The following is a 21706-nucleotide window of genomic DNA, read 5'->3' on the forward strand; positions in this document are numbered from 1 at the left end:
AAGGCTAAAATAAATTAAGGTCAGAGAGAATGGTCCTCTACTACAAATTAAATATATTTAATGAATTGTAAGGGCCCTTTACCTGATCTGAGTAACACAAATTGACTAACTCAGATTAATATTACCTTTTGGATTGCTGAGAGTAACTTCTTCACCTCTCCAAAGACCCAAGTCAGCTCTCTGTAGTTCCTGAGATACAAGTGCATAAAACTCCAGTGTAGGCCCAAGACCTGTACCAACCTACAGAAGAATAAAAGTAGAACAATTTCAAATTTTAGAATTTGCACTGCCCCCTTTTTTTTTAACCTGCAAACCTCTTGGAAATGTGGATACTAACAGGTGCTATTTATCAGGACGCAGTAGAGATTATTTCTCCAGCTGTCCTGACTGTATTTCTTCAGTCTTGATCATCTAGAACAGTGGTTCTCAACCTTGGCTGCACATTAGAATCACCTGGGAATCTTTTTTAAAATCCCGATTTCTGGGCCTCATCCTCGGGAAATTGTTTCTTTGTTATGGGGTGGGGCCACATTAGTAACAAAGAAACAGAATTTCGGGAGGGTGAGGCCCAAGATTCTACATTTCTGGAGGGAAATTATGAGCCCATAAGGGCTCAATATCAAGCGATGTTTAGAGGAAAGAGTTAAAAGAACCAACTAATTATCATTAAAAGAAAATTGATGGCCAAGGCTATTATGGATTTCAGATTGGTAAGTTTATTTGCTTTTCTATAAATTTTTGTGTGCCTGTGTTTTATGAAAGTGCCTAATCCCATGTGCTAATGCTGTATTTTTAAAATAGTGCTATACAAACTTTAATGTGCATATGAATTACTTGAGGATTTTGTTACAAAAGCCAATTCTGATTCAGTAGTTCAAGGGTGAGGCCCAAGATTCTACATTCTCAGAAATCAGGATTTTAAAAAGATTCCCAGGTGATTCTAATGTGCAGCCAAGGTTGAGAACCACTGATCTAGAATAAGAGCTAGCATCCCTTTCTAATTTCCTACTCCCTATGGCCCAAACTTAGCCTCAGAGAGTACATCAGTGCTTCTCAAGCCCATGGTGTACTGGGATCTTCTGAAAGCTGTTTAACATGCACACATGGGGGGTAGGCATGCCCGGAAGACTCTAATTTAGTAGGTGGGTCATTTCAAGCCTGGGCATTGGTATCCTGAAACAAGCTCCAAGAAACTATATGGTCTGAGTTTGTATTCTGAGAAAAAGTAGCTATAGACCTTACCCTCAGGGACTAAGGCAGCAGTTCTCAATCTGTGGGTTGCGACCCCTTTTGGCGGTTGAACAACCCTTTCACAGGGGTCGCCTAAGACCATCCTGCATATCAGATATTTACATTACGATTCATAACAGTAGCAACATTACAGTTATGAAGTAGCAATGAAAGTAATTTTATGGTTGGGTCACAACATGAGGAACTGTATTTAAAGGGCCAGAAGGTTGAGAACCACTGGACTAAGGCATGGTCTGCATATGGCTGTCTCTCATTCTCTCTTTGGTGAATGGCAACTCTGAAACCAGCTTAAATGTCATCTCTTTAGGAAAAGCCTCCTTATATGCCCAGTTACTTTGCTCCTTTTCTTAGGATTTACATTTCAGCTACTAAGTACTTACCATATTTCACTGTCAGCATTTCATTATATGCCTGTATATCGCACCCAAGGGTAACTTTAACAAGTTAACTGCCACGATATTTTGAGTTTAATTAACATGCTAAGCACCTTGTCAGTCACCGGTGACTGACACTATACTTTCCATCCGGAAGACAAAACAGGCTGGGCGCTTAATGTGTTAAAAAAGGTCCGCTGCTTGCGTCTATAGACGCTTATGGCATACAAATGGTTAATTCACCTCTGTATCCTCTACAGTGCCGGAGCACACACTAGCCTTTAGCAGCGGTTTGTTAAATAAACACAAATAAGGGGAGGTCTGAATCCATACCAACACACACTGGGCTAACTTAGCCTCAGAAAGTACACCAGTGCTTCTCAAGCCCATGGTGCACTGGGATCTCCTGAGAGCTGTTTAACATGCACATGGGGGGTAGGTGCATCCTAAAGACTCTGATTTAGTAGGTGGTCTTGTTTTGATCCTGGACACTGGTATCTTGAAACAAGCCCCAGAGATAACTGTACAGTCAGCTGTAAATGAACATGCCTCCTCCATGAGATACATGAGCCTGGGGCAATGTTCAGCCTAGATATTCCTTCATGTTCTATGAAGGTCCTACCAGCTCAGACAATAAGCTAAATATGCAGCTAAGGACAAGTTAATACCAAAGTCTATAGGCTAAATCTAACCACTGTCCCGTCAAGAAGGCTGTATTTCATGTGTACGGTATTTGCAACTAATGGGCACTATTTTACCACTAGAGGCCTGGTGCACGAAATTCATGCATGGGTACAAGCATAACCAATGGACATAAGACACTGGGGGGTAGGGGAGGCCGGGAGAATGTCAAAGGGGGTGGGGGGGGGGGAGAGACATATGTAATACTCCTTGTAATACTTTAAGCAATAAAACAAAATTAAAAAAAAAAAAAAAGAAATTTATGCATGGGTAGGATCCCTAGGCCTGGCCTATGATCAGGGCTGATCTGTGGGGTGACTGGTGGAGCGATCAGGGGCTCCCACTGGCACCCGCCTTGGCTGGCCTGGCGCTGCAGGCTTGCCACCCATCACTGCCAGTTGGGGCCTGCGGGCTGGGGGCAGTTCCTGTGTTGAGCATTTGCCCCTGGTGGTCAGTGCACATCATAGCAACTAGTTGTTCAAACTTTCGGTCAATTTGCATATTAGGCTTTTATTACACAGGATTATCACGGTTACTTTTAAAAAGTATCCAAATTAGTTTAAAAGATTAGGTGCAGTCCACCAAAGGTATAACTCAACTTTCCAAACTGATCTGTTGGGACCTGGTGACATGTTCCTAATCCCCCCATCCCTTTGTTAGTTTCCCACAGCAGTGAAAGGTATCAGCATTCAGCCCACACTCCAATCCAAACCTGGGAGCCATCTGTGGCTCTTCTCAGTCTTACTCTCTACATTGCAACCAATCATTAAACACTAAGCTTGCCCCACCTTCAAAACATATAAACTGTTACCACCAATATCTCATCTGGTTTCTGCACCAGCATTCTTGGCATTTCACAGCCTATACTCACAGTGCTAAGAGAGAGCCTTACAAAACATAGTTTTGTATCATTCTTCCACACCCTCTGAGGCTTCCCATCTCACTCACAGCAAAAGCTTAGGTTAAAAAAACTGCCCACGTGTCCTATGATCCCTCCTCCCACCCTCCAGCCACAGTCATCTGCCACCAGGAAGGAATGTTGCCTCAGGGCTTTTGCATGTCTGTTCTTTTGCTAGAGATATTCTTCTCTTCAAATGTCACCTTAGAACACCCTGTCCCCTCCCCATCATGCTCCATCTTCCTATTTTCCTTTCTTTTTCTTCATCTCATAGCCATGTGTATGAGTGTGTGTGTGTGTACTGACCTCCCCAAACTAAAAGAAAAGTCCCATGATGGTAGGGACTTTGTACATTTTGTTCTCCACTGGGTCTTGGAGGAAAGAAAGGAGGGGAAAGAGGAGAGAGAAGCAAAGAGAGAAATGAATAAAACTGCAGTAATACCTGAGATGGTGCTTTAAAGTCAGTTCTTTCTCCCTTTAGCCTACTATTCCTATGCTAAGTAGAAATCACAGATCAAATCAGTCTATTTCCTTTATCCAAATACTGTTATTTCCATAGGTAAAACAGACATCTTAAAATATTAAATGACATGAAACACTCAAATGTATATCAACTGGTGATGAAACATACTATGAATGGTCTATTACTATTACTCAGCAATAAAAGGAAACAACAGCATGGATGAATCTCAAAAGCATTATACTAAGTGAGAGAAGAGTAACAAAAATGGTTACATGCTGTATAATTCCATTTATTATGACTGTAAAAAAGGACAAAACTACAGGGGCAGGGAAAGGGGATAAAGAGCAAGGCACTGACTATAAAGTGGTCCAAGAAAATATTTTGTGATGGTGGTTGTATTTTTTTCTTGATCATGATGTAGTAGTGATTACAGACTGTATACCTGTCAACTCTTACAATTGTACATCCTAAAAATGTACATTTATTATACACAAATAATATCTTAGTAAACCTGTTTTTTTAAAAAATTTCCAGATGTCAGGTAATTCCCAATTATCTTTTAGAATTTCACAGGACCAAGAAACTCTAATGACAATCTTATCAAGGACACAAATCATGCTCAAAACTGTCCCGACTCAAAAACTCACCTCATTTTCATACTGAATTTCTAACATGGCCCGTGAGCTGCCAAGATCCTGCATCACAGACTCAGCTTGTTTCAGCAGTTCTTCTCTGTTCACAGTACGCTACAAGATAAAGTACAAAAGTGAGGAAAATAAGTACACATTACACTTTAATAAACAGGTGCTATTTCTTAAAGTGCAAAAAAAATTAACTAAACTGCTAAAAAACTATTTTTTTACAAAGCATACCTCAGAAAAGGTTAAGAAGTAGCTGCACTACTATAAACATCGACAGCATTCCTGGCATACATACATGAAGAAAAGTTAGATGTAAGTGTAATTTTTATCTTGAGCCCATGGCAAGTTCAGAAAATTCAAGTTGGAGAAGGATCTCTGAAACATTGCCAAACATCAAAGCAATTCAGGGCTGCATTAACTTAACATATCCCTGGGTACACTTAAAGATAGGCAGATGAGGAAGAAATAGGAATGGAGGTGATAGGTGAGCTGGAAACCTACTACTGGCCCTGACCTGCAGAGATCCGACAAACTCTACTGCAAACATCTACTAATGAGATTCATGAGGACGAGGAAGGTTTTGGCAGATCTCCAAAGTCTACCAGCACAATTTTTATGGAATCCTAATGACACCTATCAAGATAGGAGTAGCGAGTGTTGTTTTTTTCTTTTAAAGTATAATGTTTTTGGTTTTGTTTTGCTTCTCATTCCTTCCACTTCTCTTCTTCTGTCATTACTAATGGCTCTTATGAGACTTTTGGAGATAAATGTTTTGAGAAGACAGACTCGCATAAGAATCCTCAGCAAGAAAAGAGGTAGGAGAGAAGTTTTAAGTAAAAGGCAGTGTAGTGGCATAAGTGTAGGACTGGGTCTCAGATGCAAATGGCTTAGAGCTGTGTGTTTTAGGGCTATGAATGTGGAACCATATTAGAAGCACAGGAAGATGAAGTCAACAACACAGGGGGCTAACTGGTCTATGGACATAAAATTTATCAAGGATTTTGTTTCAGTTTCTTCTAATTGGAGTAATTTGCTAAGGGAATGAAGTAGAGCTGATTAATTCTACCTACCGCATAGGGATCAATTATAAAAATGAAAACCTAACATGCTAAGTGTCTGACCCTTTGACTAGTCGCTTAGTTTGCTGCACAGTGGTTCTCAACCTTCTGGCCCTTTAAATATAGTTCCTCATGTTGTGACCCAACCATAAAATTATTTTCGTTGCTACTTCATAACTGTAATGTTGCTACTGTTATGAATCGTAATGTAAATATCTGATATGCAGGATGGTCTTAGGTGACCCCTGTGAAAGGGTTGTTCGACCGCCAAAGGGGTCACGGCCCACAGGTTGAGAACCACTGTGCTAGAGTCTGGCGGATAGGGACTGGGCGAGACGGGCTGGACATGCCCTGGAGCCCTCCCACGGTCCCTCCCCGACCCCGATTGATCGTGCACCATTGGGGTCCCTCAGCCTGGCCTGTGCCCTCTCGCAATCTGGGACCCTTCAGGGGATGGAGAGGCGGTTTTGGCCCAATCACTGTAGGCCAGGCCGAGGGACCCCATGGGTGCATGAATCCATGCACAGGGCCTCTAGTCAATTATAAAAGGGGGGCTAATTTGAGTTCCTAATTTAGAAAGGAAGAAAGCCTCAGCAAGAAAAGAAAAGATTTTTTTCTTGGCACAAGAGTTATGAAGACTAAAAGATAAAAGAACTACAGAAATTATTTCAGAAACTGAGAAAAAGAACTCTAACTGGAGATTGAAAAAGAATCACAAATAGCACAGTTCCAAGAGACTAACAGGAAAACATGGATAAAAGATGATTACAAAAGATAAGCAAAGAGAGGACTGTGACTAAGGCAGCCCTCTAAACCAATAGGTAAAATTAGATGTACCATATTTCTAGTTTTCCCATTATTTTGAAACGCTCAGTTTGATTTATCTTTAAAAATTGGTGGAGAAACTTACTTTTTTTCTATCCAATCTAGGTGCAACTCTGCTATCTTGAGAATCAGACTGGTTGATTTCTGGGTTGGTATCAAGTAATCTTTGCATTGCTCGGTCCCGATCAAATGCAGTTACATAAAAAAGCATTTGCCGGGTATCAAAAGGGAAGAAAAATGGGCTGTAAAAAGATGTGATATAACTTTATTATCTGAATTAGAATCAGAAACCATAAAAAACCCTGTATTAGAAACAAGTTTTAATATGATACAGAATAATTGTAAATATGACCAATAAAAATGGTCTAAGTAAACTAATTTTGAAGAACTTCCTTAATTCTTGTATGAAATTTGTTAAGTGATCACATAATAATACATTAAGTAGCCTTTCATTGTGAAATCTGAAATTCAATCATTAAAATTCTTATGTTTGAAATTGAAATCAAGTCTATTCAAGATTGTCTATAATATACCCAAAGACCTTTAGGAAGTATAACATGACTAGTGAAAGCTAAATTTTAAAATCTGATCAACACTTCACAAGTTAGTGACCCACCCCATTCCATATACACACAAATACTGGTGGCTTTATCAGTTCATGATTTTCCTCTTAGCTTTAGCATTTCTAAGTCACTAAAAGATGCAAATGGCAGCTGCAGTAACAGAGGTTCTACTTGCCTCCTGATGTATGATTTTGACAGAGCTACCAGAGCACTTCCTGTGATGACATGAATGTTCAGTATTTGTATCTGCCTAATACAGGTAGATATGTGAGCATGTGGCTAGTGTGACTAAAAACATAAATTTCTAATTTTATTTAACTTTAGTTAATCTAGATGTAAATACCCACATGTGGTAGTGGCTATTATACTGACAATGCAGATCTATAGTTTCTAAGAATATAGGTGTGGACCCAAGCAGGATCAGAGAATCACTCAATTCCACTTTTGGAATCTGATTTTATCGTGGCAGAGGATTTGAATCTCCTCAGTCAAATATCCTTGTGTACTTTTCTATTTCATATAGGTAGACATATACAATCAGTAGATCTAGTACTAGTTCCAGCTTGCCTAGTCTGTTTGGATGCTAAAGCTACACTAGTAAGCAAGCTGTGATCAAATATGACAATGTTATTAAACACATTAAACAGGTTCACTAAACACTGTTTCTGTAACAAAATATAAAGACCAATACAATGATAACCCTCCCAAGGCCACCATTATAGAAGTGGTAGTCTTACCAGGTTTTTCCTAGTTCAGTAAGCCATGTTGGGATATTTCCTGTCATGATTACTAAAGGATCTTGAAGCTGCCTGTTTGCTTTTGCTGTCAACTTACTGTTATTAAATTCACCAGTTGGAATAATCTCCTTGCACAGTGCATTCTGCAAAATGTTTAAGAAAAAAGTCAATATGTAGTAAAACAGGACTATATTCACTATCTCTTCCCCAAATATGTATACGAAGTGCCCAGATTTCACTTGTTTTCAAAATACAATATACAGCTTCTCATTGTTGTGTCCTAACACAAATGAGAATTTCTGTAATGCATAGCTGAAACTCAACCCCCACATGCCATGAGTACTGGCTCAATCACTGATGTGGGAGCTAATACTTTATGCAAGGCCAACTCCTTCATTCTTCCCTACATTATGTAAATATCAAAGGCCGCATTCAACTTTCACCCAACTCTTTACTTAACATACATCTTAACTTAGATAAATGAACTCTGGGTTAAATGTACATAAAGAATTTTAACTATAATAAAAGTATGTTCAATTTCATGCTGTAGCTTAACTTCACTGGGCCAGGATCTCTGCATTTAACTGAGTCACTGTTTCTGTTTCTAGTACAACAGGAAATTCATAAATTACTAGACAGAAACTATGAGATAACATGTAATGAATAACACATCACAGAAAACTTCAGTAATACTCACATCATACAAGTAATACCAGTATCGACTAATGGCATGTAAAACTCTTAAAAGAAGAATCACATCTAATGATGGATCTTCAAAAGTTATATTTTCAGGTGGTGTAGGTATGAGGTAAACTTCTAAAGGATTTGATACTGATGGGCACACTCCATCTAGAGGGCAAAAGATCAAAGTAAAGTATTATAGTTAGAAAGGCCAAGCTAATGGAGCCAGTGTCATCTTATCATGCCTAAAAACAGTACTTGTAAATTGTTAAGATTTAATGCTTGGAACTTATTGGTAGAGAATTGATAGCTTGAACTTTTTTTTTTAAACCTTATACATAATTCATCCAGGTTTATGAAATTTATACTTTCCTTCCCATACCCAAATAAACATCATAAAGGAGAAAAACTAACTTGTTTGCATTTCTTTATACCAGAAATAATAACTAACAATAAAACAGCCAGAGAGGAGTAAAGACAAAATGTTTGAATTTAAATTCAGTTATAGAAACTGCCTGTATATTTCAGATTTGGTTATTTAATCCAAGGCTTATGACAGGGTAGACTGTGACAGATTCCAAGTAGGAATTGTGATTCCTCTATTCTTATATCTCACCAAGTAGCATGAAAATAAAAATAAATGAGGGATTGACACTGTTGCCATTTGCTTTAACTGAGCAAAAGAATTAAAAATCACAACACTATCATTGTATAAAAAAGGCGAATTTTAGCACCAAAAACAAAAAAACAAACATTTCAAAACAAAGACCCCTTTAAAAAGAATAAACTTGGCTTTATGGAAAAAAAAATTCCTACAATGCCCTTATTTATGTAAACCAGGAAAATTTCATCAACTGACACCAGTGTTTGGAAATCCCTGATAAAGGCAGTCCCCATGGAATGAGAATGTGGACAAATGCTAAAGCATTACCATCATATAAAAGAGAGGGGAAGGAAACCAGCAAAATCAAACGAGAAGAAAATGCTGTAAAGAAAAAGAAGTCCTTTAGGAGATGCTATTACACTCTACTGGCAAAATTTTTTATTCCTTCTACATTACTGGATTATACTATCATAATGAATGCCAATAAAAATTAAGGGCCAATCTGCCAATGATCAGTTTCTTCTTTAGAGAATGTGTTCTGTTACTGAATTTGTCTAGCCTTCATGCAAACATGAGTTCTTCATGGAAAGAATATGAGTTTTTCCCAACTTTCTTTCCAAATTTAATTTTGCAGATATTTACGTTTTCATGCTCTAGACTTTAAAGTCAAGGGTTCAATTAAAAACCGTCAAATGTTGGTAGTAACTTCATTTTTTTCTAAGTTATTATACTCAAAGATTTTACTACTCCTAGATAGAAATAAATCACTCCTTTAAAACTATGAAGACAGGAAGATACTGACCCACGGCAGTTTTCCCTTCATATTACAACTTACCATGCCATAACTCATCGTGCTTTTTTGCATTTCTAGGGGAAGTTTTTGTTGGAGCTGTTTGGGCTCTTCCTCTTTTACCACCAACACAATCTTTATTACTTTCTTCATCCTCTCTCACAGGTTTGTACCTAAAGTGACAGGGGTACAGTTAAACCAAAAGCAGATTATAAAACTGCAAATTATTTTACAAGGCCAAAGTGTAAGCCACAGATACTAGAGTTACCAAAGAACTCTGTGAGATCTATCCTCGCTCTCCCTACTTACAGACTCAGAAAATTACCAGTGGGACTGCTTCCTAGAAGAGAACACCAGCTTAGGAATTCTGAGAAGAACAGCTCTCTTTAAATGTAAGTAGCAGACATTCACAAACAAGACAAAGTTGCATCCAAATGTTTCTCAAGATTCAGAGATGCCCCGATTTCTAATAGCTAAAGGAACATCTTACAAAAATGTTTGTCTTATTTAAAGACTGGAAATAAATCTAGAAAAGTAGATATATAAACTATAATTATATCCAAGAATATATTTTGTATCTAGTTGACTTAATGAGGAAGATAAATATACACACTCATGCACCCACAGGTGCTCACACACAAGGTAAGATATTTGAAGAGGCTTTTAATGATGAAATGTAGGATTTAGGGTCCCCTCTCCTTATGCAAGTCAGCCATTAGAACCAATTCCAAAATACACGAATAGTGTCAAAGTTGGAGAAAACAAACAAAATCATTTTGAGATTTACCATATTGTATGAGTCTTCGTCCAAATACCAGCTCTTCCTAGAGGATTGCTCTCATCATCAGTAGATTCCCTTTCATCTTCAGCCTGTATACTGAACTGCCGTACTGCCTGATACACAGTCATGTTATACGGTAGCAAATGTTCTCCAATGTAAAATTGTAGCCTGTGTCTTACATTTCCTGAATTTAAGAACTGAGCAGCCTGAAAGAAGCAAAACAGAATCTATTTAACCTATAGGCCCTGAACATTATGCATGACAACATGGTGGGAATAGTACCTTACCAGAGATTCATCTATTTCCTCATCAGAGCCATCATCATCACTGTCTTCATCGTCTTCTCTTACTCTTCCATAACCTAAAAACCCAAGAAGGTTGTTCAACTCCTAGCAAATTTTACACGACAAAGAAAAGCCTGTATTTACGTTTAAGCTAATATAGTCTTAGAAACACACTTTGATCTACAAAGCAGAAACATCTAAGAAAAGTGTCAAATACAAACTGTCATTTCTACTATATTCCAACAAGAAAAATTAACTCATCACTCAAGTAAGCAGTCAACCTCTACTATGTTGAACACATTTCTATATACTACACATAAAATAAATGACGGGAACACAAGTTCTTGATGCTAGGTTTTAATAGAAACAGCAATAAGAAGGGAAATAATTTTAACTCCTTAATTTTATCCCAAAAGTACATACAAACACACAATATACATTATGAAGAGTACCTCTAACTACAAGATATCTCTCAATTGCTTGTACCAAAGCCAGGGGGTCAATCTTGACAGGTCCACCCTTCCACTGCTTCACATTTGCACAGTCTGGATGTCTCTGTAACTGGCATTTTAACTGGTGTGTGTTGAAAAATTTTAAAGCCTGTGATCCTCTGTTAAGAGAAAAGCTCAAGATAATTTGTGAAAAAAAGTTATTCTATTATTTTCAAAATCAACAAAATTAATTCAAATAAAAGCAAGATAACAGAAACTCTGCATTTTCTTAAGGCACAAAGTAAACACCAGCAATTCAAGACATTTATTATAAAATGACAAATAAAATGATGTCTGCTATAAAATCACTTTTAAAACTTTACTGTTGGCACACACACTTATATTAGTTTCAGGTGTACAAATTTTGCTATATTCTTTTGAAAGAAGTAATTCAATAGCTACACCAGTCTAAATCTGGTAAGGCTATTTAACTGCTCATTTCAGAAAAGGGCTGGCAGGAGTAAGATAACAGATAAGCTTAAAATATGGTTATCTACTAGGTTCCGTAAAGCATGTAAATAGGAGTTATGGGAAAGAATATTCAGTACAGTGGGGCCTTGACTTACGAGTGTCCTGACTAATAAGTTTTTCGAGATACGAGCCGTCTCTCGGCCGATTTTTTGCTTTGAGTTGCGAGCTAAAATTCGGGTTACGAGCCAGCTTCAGATACCCCACCACTAATTGGCGCAGCAAACATCACAGTGATCGCCACAACATCAGCCCAGCATCACGTGTCTCACTCGTTCACTTTAATGATTTGACATACGAGTAATTTGAGTTACGAGCTCTGTCATGGAACGAATTAAACTCGTAAGTAAAGGCCCCACTGTATATTGATATATAAATATGTACATACTTATTTAATAGTATATAAATTTGGATAAAAATGAAAAGCTTCATGGTTTTCTCAGCATAGTGGGAAACATCCCCTCATTTTATAAAATACTCCAGTATGGCATAATGATCAAAACTGAGTATCAGCCCTAGCTGGTTTGGCTTGGTGGATGGAGTGTCGGCCTGCGGACTGAAGGGTCCCAGGTTTGATTCTGGTCATGGGCAAGTGCCTGGGTTGCGGGCTCGATCCCCAGTGGGGGTCATACAAGAGGCAGCCAATCAATGATTCTCTCTCATCATTGTTGTTTCTATTTCTGTACCTCTCCCTTCCTCTCTGAAATCAATAAAAAATAAATAAATAAAATAAAAACCTAAATATCACACTCTACATTAATTTTCAAAGTAAAAAACCTAAATATCAGACTCTATATTAAATTTCAAAGTAAAAAACAACCTAGTCCACATTGATCACTTTATCTACTCAAGATGCACAGTTTTAATTCAATCAAAAATTTGAATGTTTTATAAACACAGCAGATTGTGTATTTTAAGAATTAAAAAAACTAACTTCATATTTACCAGGCTTCTAGTTATAATATTCTAGGAAGCTTATAACTTCATATAAAACAAAACAATTAACTCCTACAATAATTCTTTCTACAGTATCTCATGAATCCTATAAAACTACTATATTATTGAAAAAACAAGTTTTATTTAAAACAGCAAAACTTCAAAATAAACACTTACTTGTTAAAACCCATCACAATACAAAGTTATAAGCACCCACATTACATATAAAATCACATTACTGCACAGAAACGTAAATGTTTTATTTTCCAGATCCACAAAATTCTTGAAGCATTATAAAGTATGTCAATTTATGGAAAACAGATTGCAAGTTGCCAATAGTGACTGAATTATATATTTCTAAACCATTATGTTTAAGAAACAGTGTGATTTTAAAGATAAACAGTATTTTATTTACTTTTTAGACTATTCAATTTCTTTAGTAATAATAGCTAAATGCTCTTTAGGCAGATGAAGATGTTACCAGACCTCTTGCCACTTTACCTCAACAAGATTAATTAAGCGCAGTCAAAGGAAAAGGGCACACTCAGGCGATGATCCTTACCTGCCTCCTGTCCCATTCCCACTGGGGAAGTCATGCACTTTGACTGGAAACTGTTCCATCTGGCTGAGGCAGTTGTTCATCTTGTGAACTAATGCCAACAAAGGTGCATTACCGACTGGTTCTACTCTTCCAATGGGCTCTTCTCCAGGAAGCTAAAGATATAAATAAACCAATAGGTTAAACAAGGCCTCTTGAACAGGGAACACTCTTCAACAGGAAACTTTAACAGGCAGTTTTACAAAGGGAAACCATCTATTCTCTTTTATTGTTTCATTTGGTGGCAAAATCTGACTCAGACAGACATGAGACTGTATTTTTTTAGTAGAAATATTCATGCTTTGCCACAGAAATATTTACTGTATCTGGAGTGATATTTAGAATCTACTGGGGACATCAGGTAATATATGGTTCATGTATTATATTGTAGAACTCCTAAAACCCAGAAAGCACCAAGGAATTTCAGGAAAGAGATGACATCTGTATAAAATCTTAAGTGTGGGAGAAATCCAATATTGCTACACATCTAATGACTCTCTAATAAATAACAAGTTAAAGTAATATAAGTAATGCTCAAATCCTCACAAATTAGAAAGGCATGGTAAGGAGTTGCACTCACACACAGGAGAGCTATCCTTGGCCCTACTACACAGATGAGCCAGAGAAACTTCCCTAGAGATGCCTTGTCTTAAGCAGTTGTAAACCAGTAGTGTAAAATCAAGTTTCCAAGAATAGTTATTCTCTAGCTCTCAGCTACTGAGGGTAAAGAAAGAGGAGCTACTCTGAATTCTGGCCTTATAATCCACATTGTAAATATGACTAAGCACTTTTGAATGGAATTTTTTAAATACAGATGGTCCCCAACCTAAGACGGTTTGACTAACAATTTTTCAACTTTACAATGGTGCGAGAGTGACAAGAATTCAGTAGAAACCGTACTTCGTTCTAAGCATGGTCAAGGTAGGCTATGCTGAAGTATGATGTTCGGCAGGGGTGAAACTATGATGTATTAAATAACTTTTTGACTTAAAATATTTGCAACTTACAATGGGTTAATTGGATTGTGACCCCATCCTACGTCAAGAAGCATTTGCTATGTTTTATATACAAAGTGGAAATATATATATGTCTACCTTATGGTTATAGCTACACTATGTCTACTGTATCTATCTATCTATCTATCTATCTATCTATCTATCTATCTATCTATCACCTATCTCAAACTCCAATAAGTTTGGAAACAAATATTGAGAATAAAATGCATTCACAGAGGAGAGACAACAATTAATGGGTTGTCCTGCAGAAAAAAAACCCAAAGACTCAAGATACACTGACCAGGGAAACTTTGGCACTGGCTTCATTAAATCCCTATTGTTGTTTTACTGCTTACTTCATATATAAAAAAACAAGGATTCCAACTGTGTACAAGCAAACTAGAAACTTTACCTGAATATCTTGACCAAAACCTACTGGAAATTACTACTGGGATGAAAAGATACATAAGTGAACAGTGATTCTTATAATAAGATTCATGCAAACATTATTAGATAACTTACTGGGGAAGAAAAAAACACATGAAGAAATCTCTTTAATCTGATCTCTCTGGTCACAGCATCCTTTTCACTTTTAGATGTCAAATATAGCAACAGCTGCTTCACAAATCCACTATGTTGGATTTCAAATGATGAAACATCTGACTCTGAGACTATGCTACGGATTTCTACAAGGCACTCAGCTCCACCATCCACCTGAAAGAGTCAGAAACAGTATTTCTATATTGATTTCAATAGCCCTTACCGAATGCATAATTTACATTTCCCAAATGAAACTGAATTCATCCTCAATACCATACAAAAAAAGGGAGGGGCCTGGTGCACTCTTGGTAGATCCTCGGAAAACATTCACAAAAGTTTAAATATTTCAAAACAAAAAACTAGTATTCATACTACCATAAAAAGAAAAACCTTCACAATTCAACAACAACAGAAGATGAGAATTCAAATTAAGGAATAAAGAGCTATAATATAATAGAAAAATAAAAGAACACAAGGTAGGGCTTTAAATTTTTTTAAAAAAATATATTTCACTGATTTTTTACAGAGAGGAAGGGAGAGGGATAGAGAGCCAGAAACATCGATGAGAGAGAAACATCGATCAGCTGCCTCCTGCACATCTCCCACTGGGGATGTGTCCGCAACCAAGGTACATGTCCTTGACCGGAATCGAACCTGGGACCTTCTAGTCTGCAGGCCGCCGCTCTATCCACTGAGCCAAACCGGTTAGGGCAGGGCTTTAAACTAATACATTTAAAATCTGAATAAAATGGTAAATTTCTTGAAAAACATGTACTACTCAAATTGTTCAAAATACATAAAAAAAGTGAAAAGATGAAGAATCAGATGAAATATAAAAGGTTTAATAAACCTGAACCCTTTCTAACTACTATTAGAATCCAGATGAAGGGGTTAAGGAGTGTCCTATCAACTCAAATGCCTGTAAACTAAAGAGGTTTTAGAGAGACATTTCTAAAGTCTCTTCATTTGTCAATAAATATGGAATGTCACAAAAAAAGGTCAAAGATGAGATTTCTATAGTACATTTAATGATGAAATAATGAAGCATAAAAGCAAGTGATTAAGTTAAAGAATGTCAATGCTAAGATAGCACATATCTAGCTAAAAAGTCTATCTATTAGGATTAAATTGGCGGAAAGCTAGAGTTATAAACAAGAAAAAAAAAACAGCAAGACAGAGAGTGCTGGAAGATACTGAAAAGGGGCCAGCAGGATGCACTGGATACAATACCTGGAGGTTGAGTTGTTCAGTTGCAGCACAAAGTCTCTGAAGGACATTCAATGCAGGGTTGCTACCATCCATGTTTTCAGAACTGAAATAACGCTCAACAAATTTGTGTGCCTGATCCTTAATCCAACCTTTAATTTTTTCTCTGCAAGAAGGAAAAGGAGATATAGCTCAGTGTACACAGAAAGAATTTCAATTATAACTTCTGGTCAAAGGCAAATAACTGCTACATATAAAACCTTTTTTGGCCAAGGTTCTAGACTAATAAATTCAGACTTCACATTAGCCAAATTAAGTTTCATTTTGAAGATATACCTAGAGAAGTGCACACATGCATGAAGAGTAAACCAAAGTTCTAACTTCTTGGGACTCTACAAGGTAGCAGTTTCCTAGGCATTCAGCTGAGAGCGATTTTACATGACTACTTTCTAAGATACAGACATATCTGCATTTCCTTTACTTGTGTTCTCTGGAGAGCTGAAGTAGAGCCCTATAGACCAGAAACAAGTCCTGGTTAGTTACATGATTAACTACAACAACTGACACCTTGCTGTCTAAATTACAAATTCAAATAGCTTCAGAAATATATTTGCTCTATTATTTTTACTAACTGAAATTCTGAAAAACAACTACTACCAACCAAACAAACCAATCAACCAAACAAAAAGAGACTGTTTTCCAATGACATTTCACATTTTAAAATTTCTTACTTGCAGAGGAAGTAATCCTTTGTTGGTATGCTACATCCAGAGCCAACAAAATAAAACAATTCTCAAGGGCTTTAAAGACATAATTCTTAAAAGCCATAAACTGGTATAAACAGGTTAGCTGGTAGTTTTCTAAGTTCCTAAAAAACCCTCTACTCTAAGATCCTTAAGTTCCATTGTAAAGGGGAGAAGTGGGGTGTCATAAAAATACGTGTATGAACACTTCCTCAAAAAAGTCAATTTTCCAGTACCTGGATCAAAACTGAGAAACAGATTCCTTGGGGAACATAATTTGTTTGGTTTTGAAAATACATGAGTCCCAGCAGCTAGATCAAAGACAAGTATCACACGATCTCACTTATATGTGAAATCTAATGAACAAAATAAAATAAAAAAATAGGTCCAGAAACATGGAAGCATGCAACAGACTTAGAATCCTCAGAGGGAAGGGGTGTGGCGGTGGGGAGAGGAGATATCAATTAAACAAATTACATGAATATTAGAGGCCTGGTACGCAAATTTGTGCACCGCTGGGGTCCCTTGGCCTGGCCTGTGGGGATCGGGCTGAAACCAGCTCTCTGACATCCCCCCGAGGGATCCCAGATTGCAAGAGGGTGCAGGCCAGGCCGAGGGACCCCACCGTTGCACAATTGGGGTCAGGGAAGGACCAATCGGCCAGACCCCAGCAACAGGCTAATCTACCAATCGGAGCGTCTGCCCCCTGGTGGTCAGTGTGTGTCACAGTGACTGGTCAAACAGTCAGACACTTAGCATATTAAGCTTTCATTATATAGAACAGGCATAACCCATGGACACAGACAACAGTTAGGGTGAATGCCTGGGGAGGGGATGGGAGTGGGAAAGGGGGTCAATGGGGGGAAAAAAGGGAATATCTATAACACTTTATACAATAAAGACAAAATTTTAAAAATAGAAAAAAAAAACAAAGTATTAAAAATCCATTTGATCTAGTGTGTTGTCTAGGATCGCTGTTTCCCTGTTGATTTTTTTGTCTAGAAGATCTTTAAAATGTAACACTGGAACTCAAGACAAAGCCAGGCACAGGACTTAAAAACTGAGAAAATACTACATTCTTGAACTATGCCACTTCTGAGCACATATTAAAGGTCTGTGTCCAAGTTTCATCTCCATACAATAAATGTGCTGTTTTTCTAATCAAAGAATAGAATATAGATCTTCCCCACTTCACCTATTATTGGATATGGTGTCCTTTGAAGCGGCCCTGGCAAGACCACTGACTCCTGCAGTTCGTGCTGGTTCAATGTTGCTGTTGGACTGTGCACTTAACCTTCCCCATGTTTTTGGGTTCAAGCTTGCCAGGAAAGAAGATTTAGGTGACTGAGTAGTGGTGGGGCTTTTAGCTATGAAAAGAAGAGAGAATGATAGTTAAATTATTTTACAATAACTGACAAAAACCAACTGAATTTTAAGGTTCTCATTCTTTTATTTTTCAGTATTTTCTATTTTAGAGAGAGGGAGGGAGAGAGGAATGGAGGGAGAGGGAGAGATGGAGAGAGATCAACTGAATTTATTGTTCCACTTATTTATATATTCATTGGTTGATTCTTAAATGTGCCCTGATGGGTATCAAATCCACAATCTTGGTGTTTCGGGACTACATTCTAACCAACTCACCTACCCAGCCAGAGCAAGATTCTCATTCTTAATAGATTAGCCAAAAGAACTAAGAACACTGGGTATTCAGGAGACTTCCAAACTATCAGCAGTTTTGTTTTGAAATATATGTTTATTGATTTCAGAGAGAAAGGGAAAGGAAGAGAGATAGAAACATCAATGATGAGAATCATTGATCGGCTGCTTCCTGCACACCTCCTACTAGGAATCGAGCCCACAACCTGGGCAGGTGCAGTGATTGGGAATCGAACTGTGACCTCGTGGCTCATAGGTCAACACTCAATCACCGAACCACACTGGCTGGGCTATCAGCAGTTTTAATAGGATACTTAAACTATATCTTTAACTACTACCATTTCCCTTTTACCTACCCGTAGTTTCATCAAAGGAATTACCTTGATTGTCTACTTTTTCATCATCTCTTGGAGGTGAATACTTTGGCCTTCTTGGCCCTCGTTTTGGCAGTCGTTTTCTCTTTAGAACATCACTTAACCGACTATCACATGGGAAAATATGAGATAAGTTTAGCAATTACCATGATTTCTTATCATCACTCATTGAAAAGCAAGCTAAAATGGCAGAAATAGGGAGTTAATAAATATTGCCACAACAGGGTATCTTCCATTTGATTATTTAATGCTGACTCTGTGTCTGTTATGTTCTAGAGGTACAGAACACAGAAAATAATTAATTCAGAAAATAGCTAGCTGTTTATATAAACTATTAAAAATAAAACAAAATAGGATACCTAATTCTGTGTTAAAATGTAGTACATATAGAAAAGTACATAAAACAAGTATACAATGTGAAGAACCAGTATTAAAAAGAACTATGCAATCATAAACAAAAAGAGTGTGTTAAATCTGAGTACAATAATTCTTCCCATACAACAATAAAGGCTTAACTACAACAAGACTGCGCATAAAGACCACTGGGGGTGTACCAAGAAAGTGTAAAAAATGCGGAGACAAAGAAACAGGACAAAACTATCAAGGGAGGATATTGAGTTCAGAACCACACTTTTGAGGTCTCTCAAGAGGCTTCTAGAGTCTGTCGATAAACTTGATGAGATGTACAGGAAATCTAATGAGAGCCTCGATGGTGTGATAAAGGACCATCTAGAAAGTAAGCATACACTGACTGAAATAAAGAATATTATACAGACTCCCAACAACAGACCAAAGGAGGGCAAGAATCAAGTCAAAGATTTGAAATGCGAAGAAGCAAAAAACACCCAACCGGAAAAGCAAAATGAAAAAAGAACCCCAAAATACGAAGATAGTGTAAGGAGCCTCTGGGACAGCTTCAAACGTACCAACATCAGAATTATAGGGGTACCAGAAGATGAGAGAGAGCAAGATATTGAAAACCTATTTGAAGAAATAATGACAGAAAACTTCCCCCACCTGGTGAAAGAAATAGACTTACAGGTCCAGGAAGCGCAGAGAACCCCAAACAAAAGGAATCCAAAGAGGACCACACCAAGACACATCATAATTAAAATGCCAAGAGCAAAAGACAAAGAGAGAATCTTAAAAGCAGCAAGAGAAAGAAAGTCAGTTACCTACAAGGGAGTACCCATACGACTGTCAGCTGATTTCTCAACAGAAACTTTGCAGGCCAGAAGGGAATGGCAAGAAATATTCAAAGTGATGAATACCAAGAACCTGCAACCAAGATTACTTTATCCAGCAAAGCTATCATTCAGAATTGAAGGTCAGATAAAAGAGCTTCACAGATAAGGAAAAGCTAAAGGAGTTCATCACCACCAAACCAGTATTATATGAAATGCTGAAAGGTATCCTTTAAGAAGAGGAAGAAGAAGAAAAAGGTAAAGATACAAATTATGAACAACAAATATGCATCTATCAACAAGTGAATCTAAGAATCAAGTGAATAAATAACCTGATGTACAGAATGAACTGGTGATTATAATAGAATCAGGGACATAGAAAGGGAATGGACTGACTATTCTTGGGGGGAAAAGGGGTGTGGGAGATGCGGGAAGAGACTGGACAAAAATCGTGCACCTATGGATGAGGACAGTGGGTGGGGAGTGAGGGCGGAGGGTGGGGTGGGAGCTGGAAGGAGGGGAGTTATGGGGGGAAAAAAAGAGGAACAAATGTAATAATCTGAACAATAAAGATTTAATTTAAAAAAAACAAATAAGGAAAAAAAAAATACAACTAAAAGACGGAACAGACATCACCCAGAACCACAGGAAGGCTGGCTGAGGAGAGACTCTTCAACTAGAAGGAAAGAGAACAGCATACTGAGGCTCAGAGGAGGTGCAGTGTGGAAAATATAAAGGTACCGAGGTGCGCGCACAAAGCGGGCTGGTGGCTGAGGGCGCGGTTGTTGTTTTCAATCAGGAGGGAGTCTCAGACTCTGAGCTCCAGATCTGGTCAAGTCTCTAGGGACTCAGACGCAAATGGGAGAAGGGGGATTGTCTGGCATCAGTTGAAACGTGAGGGCAGCTTTCTCTCCGAGGTTTGCAGCCGTTGCTGGGGTTCTGAGAAGCAGAGCCTCTGGGAACGGGACTGAAAGCAGCCATAACTGCTCCCTCCTCGGCCCTGTTGATCCCCTGGGACCCGCCCCGCCCAAGCCCTGGGCAGAGCCATTTGCAGGATCGCCTCAGGCAAAGGCTAGATTAGCACCTCTCCAGAGGACAGAAGTTTTTCCACAGCTGATTCTCACAGCCAGTCGGCCTGGTGGTCAAATCCCTCTAGTATTAACTACAACAATCAAGGCTCAACTAGAACAAGACTGCGCACAAAGACCACAAGGGGGTGCACAAAATAAATAAATAAATAAATAAATTCTTCCCTAACCTAAATGACAACAAGTACCAACTCTAAGTAATAATATTATAAAAATACTTTCCAATATTACCTAAAAAATTTCATGGTGTGCAATGGCAATAACATTCTAAATCATGTATTTACAAATACTTTAGTAATTTAAAAAATAACCACACAAAATTACCTAAATAAATCTAGCAAGTGATAATACAAATAAACCTGTTTTGAATTAGAATATATTAAACAGAATATATATAGCATTTGTGTGTTATTTTCACTATTCTTAACAACATTAGAAATAGTTTGAAATATCTCTTGGAATAACAAGTTACATGCAACAGAAAAGATGAAAAGATATTCTGGTTCAGTTGGTCTGTGACCCAAATAAAACTGGCAAAATTGAAAAATTCTTCCAACATCTGCCATGTCCATCAAAAACAAAACAGGACAAGAGAACTTTCAAAGAAGAAACTTAACATGATTGAACAATTCCCCCTTTAAAAATTTACATGAACTTTACATTTGAAACTGTATTAGAAGGGAATGGAACCACTTAACTCTGAAGGAATTTTAAGAGAAATAGTATTTCCTCTTTCTTCAGAATTATCAACTGTTAGAACCTATAATAATCAAGTCTAATTCCTTAATTTAAATGG

General features: G+C 37.7%; 1 protein-coding gene across 18 annotated transcripts in view; it reads right to left on the reverse strand.

Annotated features, from left to right (window-relative positions):
* Nucleotides 1–21706, reverse strand: part of TRIP12 (thyroid hormone receptor interactor 12) — a 130607-nt gene that overhangs the window by 11443 nt on the left and 97458 nt on the right. For 13 of the 18 annotated variants that reach the window (XM_070422320.1, XM_070422321.1, XM_070422329.1 and 10 more), the window contains 14 exons: nucleotides 18645–18745; nucleotides 17804–17975; nucleotides 15890–16031; nucleotides 14642–14833; nucleotides 13089–13240; nucleotides 11084–11256; nucleotides 10635–10708; nucleotides 10354–10553; nucleotides 9612–9739; nucleotides 8189–8340; nucleotides 7492–7634; nucleotides 6277–6433; nucleotides 4315–4413; nucleotides 126–240 (listed from right to left, as the gene is read on the reverse strand). In XM_070422320.1, the coding sequence (XP_070278421.1) occupies nucleotides 126–240; nucleotides 4315–4413; nucleotides 6277–6433; nucleotides 7492–7634; nucleotides 8189–8340; nucleotides 9612–9739; nucleotides 10354–10553; nucleotides 10635–10708; nucleotides 11084–11256; nucleotides 13089–13240; nucleotides 14642–14833; nucleotides 15890–16031; nucleotides 17804–17975; nucleotides 18645–18745 (2000 nt within the window). The remainder of the gene's footprint in view (nucleotides 1–125; nucleotides 241–4314; nucleotides 4414–6276; nucleotides 6434–7491; nucleotides 7635–8188; nucleotides 8341–9611; nucleotides 9740–10353; nucleotides 10554–10634; nucleotides 10709–11083; nucleotides 11257–13088; nucleotides 13241–14641; nucleotides 14834–15889; nucleotides 16032–17803; nucleotides 17976–18644; nucleotides 18746–21706) is intronic. The other 5 variants (XM_070422333.1, XM_070422330.1, XM_070422325.1 and 2 more) reach the window with 1 other exon arrangement.

This window comes from Myotis yumanensis, unplaced genomic scaffold (genome assembly GCF_028538775.1).
Source record: "Myotis yumanensis isolate MYYU_CA2020_CCGP unplaced genomic scaffold, mMyoYum1.0.hap1 SCAF_8, whole genome shotgun sequence".
In the NCBI taxonomy this organism is placed as follows: Eukaryota; Metazoa; Chordata; class Mammalia; order Chiroptera; family Vespertilionidae; genus Myotis; species Myotis yumanensis.